Source organism: Capsicum annuum, chromosome 10, assembly GCF_002878395.1.
Source record: "Capsicum annuum cultivar UCD-10X-F1 chromosome 10, UCD10Xv1.1, whole genome shotgun sequence".
NCBI lineage: Eukaryota > Viridiplantae > Streptophyta > Magnoliopsida > Solanales > Solanaceae > Capsicum > Capsicum annuum.
The window spans coordinates 70,799,870-70,808,119 of NC_061120.1; the positions used below are offsets into that span (position 1 = coordinate 70,799,870).

General features: G+C 38.3%; 1 protein-coding gene across 1 annotated transcript; it reads left to right on the forward strand.

The window, feature by feature from the left end:
• Window positions 1-1,275: 1,275 nt before the first annotated feature.
• Window positions 1,276-1,866, forward strand: LOC124887739. The gene has a single exon (XM_047397653.1). The coding sequence runs from the start codon at window positions 1,276-1,278 to the stop codon at window positions 1,864-1,866; it is 591 nt and encodes a 196-aa protein (XP_047253609.1).
• The last annotated feature ends 6,384 nt before the right edge of the window (window positions 1,867-8,250 follow it).

Below are 8,250 nucleotides of genomic sequence, written 5' to 3' on the forward strand. Positions count from 1 at the left end.
CTATTCGGTTGAGATTATTCTCGTTGTCTCTGTCTGGAGAGGAAACTTTATGGATAAATAAGCTGACACCCGATTCTATAACCAACTAGAGGCAATTGAAAGGAGATTTCCTAGAAAGGTTCTTTCCGTTTTCTAGGAGGTTACAATTGAGGGACGAGATCAGCAACTTTAGGAAGCTTCTGACTGAAGCCTTGCATGAAACCTAGGAAAGATTTAAGAAGAAGCTGACACTGTGTCTGAACTATAACATTACGGACATACATTTGATGGAGACTTTATACAGGGCTATTAACTCTATTACAAAGCCAATTGTAGACAATGCTACTAATGGTTCGTTTGTTGATCTTACATTCCCAGAGGCTTCAGAGATGCTGGACAGAATGACCAAACAGAGTCAAGCATGGCAAACCAAAGACTCTGTGGTGGCCAGCCCCACTGCTTCTGTGGGTATTACTGCGGAACAACGCAGACTAAAAAATGACGAAGACATGGCTTACCTTAAAACACAGATGGACTTTCTAACCAAGCACTTGCTATCAAGAAAGATTAAAAAAGTGAAAGTTGTGGGATCTCAGGATAGGATTGAGGCTGATGCAGATGAAGAGGCAAACTATGTTAATAATTAGGGGGGTTTTCGAGGAAATACCAAGGGAATTAAGGTCGGAACTTTTATGATAAGCTTGGTTTTAAAGATAGTGAGCACAGAAATTAGAGTAATAACAATGACAAGAGCGGGCTATATGTTCCTTTTGGAAATCATGAGGCTACTTCAACAAGTTCTGGAAAGATGTCCATGGAGGACATGATAGCTAACTTATTGAAGGGAGTAGAGGCGACCAACTCTGGTATAACCACTAGAAGACTGATCTAACATCCATCAATCAGTTGGTGCACTCACACTCCACCGCAATCAAACAGTTGGAGCAGCAGATAAGCCAACTCTCTGCAGCATACAACCAGAGAAAAAGCAGAATGTTACCAAATGATACTGTCCAGAATCCATAGAATAATGGCTCATACATGGATATTACCACTAGAAGTGGTAAGATATTACCTGGCCCTTCTGTAGGCAAACCTATAGTTGATGAGGTAGTTGATTTTAAACCAGAAGAAAATAGTCCAGTGGAGTTTAAAAAGCTGGATAATTCTAACGATGCTCCAAAAAGAGGTAAAGAGGAGGAGAAAGAGGTGGTGCTGAAAAATATCCCAAGACCACCACCTCTCATTCCTTAATGATTAAAGAAGAAAACTGATGATGCAAAATTCAATAAATTCATGGCAGTACTCAAGCAATTGACAATAAATGTGCCCTTGGTTGAGGCACCTGATAAAATTCCAGGATATGCAAAATTCATGAAGGACCTTATAACTAAGAAAAGAGTGGTGACCTATGAAATAAAAGGTAATATCCATCATTGTAGCATTATTTCTACAAGGACCTTGGTGCAGAAGAAGCCAGACCTAGGCTCATTCACTATTCCCTACACAATTGGGACTATGGAATTTGCCAAGGCATTATGTGATCTGGGATCAAGCATTAATTTGATGCCGCTAGCTGTTTATAGAAAGTTGGGATTGGGAAATCCTACACCCACTAACATGCAACTCGTGATGGCGACTAGGTCAGTAAAGCGATCTATTAGCATTTTTTATGATATGTTGGTGAAGGTGTCCAACTTCATATTCCCTATAGACTTCATTATTCTAGATTGCGAGGTGGACTTCAAGGCGCCTATAATCTTGGGTCAAATTTTCCTCGCAACCAGAATTGTATTAATTGATTTGAGAGTTAATGAGCTCTTATTTAGGATGAATGATAAAGTGGTACAGTTTGATGTGTGTAAATCAATGAAGCAGCATGAATAAATGAGTGTGTTCCCAGTAGTGGATGTGTATTAAAAGGATGAACAGGAGGTGTCAATAGCTGAGCAACCTGTTGTCGAACCTTTTGCCATAGTTATGATGAATTTTAATAGTAAAGGCATCGAGGAGTATGAAGAGACTATTTGTGCTTTGGTAGGAATGGGTTCGTATTATTATGCCGCTAAAAAGATAGATCTTGATCTTGCTAATCGACCAACACCACCAGCCAAGCCATCTATTAAGAAGCCACTGATGTTAGAATTGAAAGAACTACCTGGGTACTTACGGTATGTGTTTTTGGGCAACAGGAACATGCTACCTGTTATTATTGTGACTGATTTAGGTAAGAAATAGGTAAACACACTTATTTCAGTACTTCAGAGGTACAAGAGATCTATAGGATGGACCATCGCAGATATTATTGGCATTCCCTCTGGCATCTGCATGCATAAGATTCAACTTGAGGAAGAATGTAATCCAACCATAGAGCATCAGGGCTGTCGTAACCCACCAATGCAAGAGGTAGTTAAGAAGGAAATTATTAAGTGGTTAGATACAGGAGTGGTGTACCCTATTTCTAATAGAAAATGGGTGAGCCCATCTCAATGCGTTCCCAAAAAAGGGGGCATAACTATGGTTGCAAATAAAAATAATGAGTTGATTCTACTCAGGCCTGTGACTGGGTGGAGATTTTGCATGGACAATCGCAACCTGAATTCATGGACTCTGAAATACCACTTCCCGATGCCCTTTATAGACCAAATGCTTGATCGATTGGCTAGAAGGGGGTGGTATTGCTTCTTGGATGGTTATTCAGGATACAACCAATTCTGTATTACTCCTGAAGATTAGGAGAAGACAACATTCACATGTCCATATAGCACCTTTGCGTTTAAGAGGATGCAATTTGGACTATGCAATGCAACCGCCACTTTTCAATGGTGTATGATGTCTATCTTCTCAGATATGGTGGAGGACACCATAGAGGTATTCATGGATAATTTTTCTGTGGTAGGAGATTCATTTGAGATGTGTTTAGCGAACCTGAGTATAGCCTTGTAACGATGTGTTTAATTCAATTTGGTGCTTAACTAGGAAAAATGTCATTTTATGTAAAGAAGGGCATCGTTCTCAGGCACAAAATTTTAGAAAAAGAAATAGAAGTTGATCAAGAAAAGGTAGAAGTTATTGAGAAACTACCACCTCCCATTTCAATGAAAGGAGTGCATATTTTTCTTGGACATGCTGGCTTTTATTGGGGATTTATAAAAGACTTCTCGAAGGTTGCAAATCCACTTTGCAAACTTTTGGAGAAAAAAGTGAAATTTTTCTTCGATGATGAGTGCTTGAAGGAATCTGAAGGCCTTAAAAAGAAGCTGGTTGAGGCCCCTATTATTGTTAGACCAGACTGGTTAAAACCGTTTGAGATCATGTGTGATGATAGTGGTGTTGCCCTTGGAGCTGTATTGGGACAAAAGAGGGACAAACTATTTCATCCGATATATTATGCCAGCAAAGCAATGAATGGAGTGCAAAATAATTACACCATCATTGAAAAGGAACTTCTGGCGATAGTGTATGCTTTTGAGAAGTTCAGGGCTTATCTGTTTGGGACCAAAGGGGTGGTCCACACTAACCATGCAGCCTTGAGGTATTTGATGGCAAAGAAGGATGCAAAACCAAGGCTAATTAGATGGGTCCTGCTGCTACAAGAATTTGACTTTGAGGTCAAAGATAAGAAAGGTTGTGAAAATCAAAATGCAGATCATCTGTCTAGAATGGAAGGTGAACAGGTAATTAGTGGTGAAATAAAGATAAATGATGAATTCCCAGATGAGGAGATCTTGGCTGCTGTTGTGGAACAATTGCCTTGGTATGCTGATCATGCAAATTATGTTGTGAGTAAGGTTATCCCAGAAAATCTTCCTTTCCATCAAAGAAAGAAATTCTTGCATAATGTGACACATTACTTCTGGGATGAGCCGTATCTTTTTCGGCGATGTGTGGATAATATTATAAGGAGATGTGTGCCAAAAGTGGATGTATTGGGAATATTAGAAGTATGTCATGCTTCCCCAGTTGGAGGTCACCATGCAGGTGATCGAACGTATTGAAAGGAGTTGCAGAGCAGTTACTATTGGCCAACATTGTTCAAGGATGCCCATGAGTTTGTGCTTAAATGTGACCAAAGTCAGAGGCAGGGGTCAATCTCCAAAAGGCATGAGATTTCTTTGACTAAGATGATTGAAGTGGAATTGTTTGATGTATGGGGCATCAATTTCATGGACCCTTTTGTAAGCTTGTATGGGATGAAGTACATTTTGGTTGTTGTCGACTATGTCTCGAAATGGGTCGAAGCAGTTGCCTTGTCTGACAATGAAGGAAAGAGAGTTATTTCTTTTCTCAAAAAGAATATCTTTTCTTACTTTGGAGTACCACGCACTATTATAAGCGATGGAGGATCATATTTTTGCAACAAAGTGTTTTGAACAGCCTTAGCAAAATATAGGGTGAAACAGCATAGAGTAGCCACTCCATATCATCCACAAACAAGTGGGCAAGTGGAGGTCTCAAATCTAGAGATTAAAGTCATCCTAGTAAAAATAGTGAATGCTAGCTAGAAAGATTGGTCTTGAAATCTTGATGATTCCTTGTGGGCATATCGGACTACTTTCAAGACACCCTTTGGCATGTTACCATTTCAACTGGTCTATGGAAAAGCTTGCCACCTACAAAAAGAGTTGGAGCACAAAGCCTTATGGGCACTCAAAAGACTGAATTTGAGCTGGAAGGAGGCAGAAGAGCTAAGACTGGGACAACTGAATGAGATGGATGAATTTCATCTCAGGACATATGAACGAGCGGACCTATATAAAGAAAATATGAAAAAGTACCATGACTGGAGGATAGAGAAATGAGACTTCCAAAAAAGTGGTTTGGTGCTTCTGTTCAATTCCATACTTAAACTGTTCCCAGGTAAGCTTAAATCCAAGTGATCAAGCCTGTTTAGATTTAGTCCAGTCTACTCATCTAGAGTGGTAGAACTTGAAAATAAAGACGGTAGCACTTTCAAGGTGAATAGGCAACGAGTCAAGCTTTACATTGGTCCGAAAGAATCGATGAAAAGTATCACTAACATCTGTTTCGATGATGTCTAAAGTAATCGAGATAACTGAGTCGTGTCGCGATATTAGATCAGGCGCTGCATTAGAGGCAAACCATGACCCCCGGTGTTGATCCATTCCAGGTATACTCTAACTCTAAGTTTAGATTTTCTTTGATTTTAAGTTGAAGGTGTAAGGTAAATTTGTTGTTGTAAAATTTTGTAGTCAACTAGGAGAAATACTTATACTTGAGGCAGTTGAATTGTTTTTGTGATTTTTGTATACCTCTTCAAGTGGTCGACTACATTAAACTGAGTGATTTGCATTAAAGTGTGACCACCGTGCATCTTTGTATGTCATTATTTCTAGTAACATAATAATCATTGCAAAATAGTTGCATGAACTGAATGAGTCATAGCTTGTGATTTACTTGTGTGCCATATATGTATGAGCAACTACTTAGTTCCCTCGGTGTGATCAAACCAGAACTTGCCCGGTTAGTCTTACCTAGGTTGAAGGATAGAGTTTAGGAAAGGATCATAGGTCATTTTGATATTAGCTCACTTTAGCCTAAACAACCTTCCCTCTAAATATAATATCTCTTGATCCCTATTTTGAGCCTAATTAGCCCATTTCTTTTTATGACACCTATCATTTTCCCATTTAGATCACAATGAACCTGTTTTGGCCCTGGTCCTCCTTGGACACTTTGCACCTTGACTTAGGCAAATGGCCTACGTTGAGGGTAGATATCATAGGGGTGTGTGATATAGAATGAGTATGAAGAAAGGTAGCATAAAAGAAAAGAATGAACAGCTGGGTGCAAAGGAAAAGAGCAAGAAAAAGAAAAATTTTGAAAAAAATTAAGTAATTTAGAAAAGACTGCACCCATGATAGAAAATTTTATCATTTTTGATTGGTTTATGTTTGATTTTGTATTATAAGCTAATATGATAGAGAAATAACAAGAATGGAAGAAAAGAAGTTGAAATAAGAAGTAGATAGAGGAAAAAGTGTGGCTAACAACATTTCTGATGAGTCATCACCCTTGTGATAAGCTATCAGATTCATTGTCAGACATAGACAGAAAATTGGCCTAAGGTTGGAAGCTGTGATGACATTTTGTGATAGGTCGTCAAGGATCTAATAAGCTGTCAAGAATGTCGTCAACCTAAGACAGCACATCAGAACTAAAAAAGACACTTGACGACATTTTGTGATAGGTCATCAAGGAGCTGATAGGGCATCACTTTTTGTCATCAGCGGTAGTCAGAAAGTACTAAAAACATAAAGGAAGATGATGAAATTTGTGATAAGTCGTCAGCCTCCTGATAGGCTATCATAAATGGCGTCACCTAATCCAAAGAATTTCTAAATTTTATTATTTTGTATCCATAATTAGGTAAACTATTTAAAGCCTTGTTTAGGGTTTTCTTAGGAGTTCCAAACCTTGAGTTTTGAGCAATATACTTTGATTTATTTTTCTCTTTAACTTCTTGCTTGAGAAAGCAATTACTTTGAAAAGATTATATTTAATATTTTGGGATTTCCTTTGTGATTTAATCTGAGAATCCCTAGTTTCTATTCATCTTGTGGTAAGTTTATCTTTCAAAGCATGAATTCATCTAGGTATTTCGATTATTACGTCATGAGTGGCTAAATTCCTTTAACCTGAATTATCGGATCTAGGGTTAGGTCTTGATAAGGTGTTGCGTGTTCAAGATTCGAATGGTGGTAGGACTCCTTGATGATTCTGATGTTTTAATTATTTTCTGTTGGTTGCAAATTATAAACACCACCTGCTTTGATTTAATTGAGAAAGAAACCAAATATACTAGGAAGTTAATTATCAACAGGGACTTGGAAATACTCCATTTAATAATCAGCGTTGTAACAAGGTTGGTTAACCTGAGGTAAAATCTGGGCAGTGAATATCAATTCCCTAAGTCTAAGAGGATTAGGTACTTAAATGCTTAGGTAGCTCGAGAGACATTTAAGCATAACTTTGACAAACATAACTTTTTGTCCTACCTACCGTGAGAATATTGAACCAGTAGAAGCATCTATCAAGTACCAAAAGCTGTAGTGAACATAATTTTGGTTTATCATAAACTCTTGATTACGAACACTGAATCTAAAGTAACCAATAATTTCTTGTTAAACTAAAAAAACCCCTTTTCTGGAAATATCCAACTATCATTTGATTAAATCAAAAATGACTTACGTTCACACCATATTCCGTATGGGATTCGACCCCAACCTAGTTGGGTTTTATATTGACAACGATCGCTTACATTCTCATTAGAGAAGTGTAGTTTGAGCGTTATCAAGGTCAGGTGGTTGCGCTTTACAGAGATTCAGTGTTAAGGTTCTATGGAGGCATCACCCAGTAAAAGAGGCTACTTGGGAGATCAAGAGCAACATGTACACCCTATGTCCTCACCTGTTTGAGGATTCAAGTGCATCCTAACCCTTCACTTTTGCGGATGAAAGTACTTTTAGAAGTGGATATTGTAATGACCCTTCAAGATATTTTCTATATTTCCACTCATTTTCACCATTTAGAGCTTTCTTGTAGCTACCATAAGTCATTTATGACTTGCTGGAGCTGACAGTCTAGTTATCAGCAGTTCATTTGGTTTTTAGAGCCAATTCTATTTTGAAGTCTCTACTAGTTTAAATTGGCTATCGGGTGAAAACATAAGTAGAATGACCTTGTATTCCAATTCTTATTATCCCGAAATCAATATAACATCAATTTTAGGCTAGGTGGACCTTTGTTTTATGTCCTCAAGCTTCTAAACTTATTTCGAGCTATAGGCTAGAAGTTAAGGAAAATGGCACGTAGGTGTGAGACCCACTTTTTATCGGAACAACCTCAGATGGAAATTTTGACTACGTTAAGTCTGGAACATCTAATTTGATAGGATTTCATAGTTTGTTTGCACATATAGGATTTTGAAAGAATCCAGAGGGGTCAGTGAAGACTCTGGATAATTTTAGGTCTCCAACTAGTGCAGCCAGTTGGTGCTCCCTCTTAAGAAACATTTGGGTCTCTTCAGCGACTAGGCTTGGACCACTGGTATCGCTTAAGCAGGGAATTTATTGCATAAGTAAGTGCCACTTAAGTGATGCCAAGGTCTCTTAAGCAACATATGGCGATGTCACCAGTATTGGAAAAAAGACACCTGGTCGCCAAATTGAGTCATCTTAAGAGACCCGGTGTCCACTTAAGTGACATTTAATCACCTAGGAACCCTATAAATACCCAACTTATCCTAAT

Coding starts and splice junctions, on each gene's coding strand:
- LOC124887739 (XM_047397653.1), top strand. CDS start 1,276: ATGGCAGTACTCAAGCAATTGACAATAAATGTGCCCTTGGTTGAGGCA.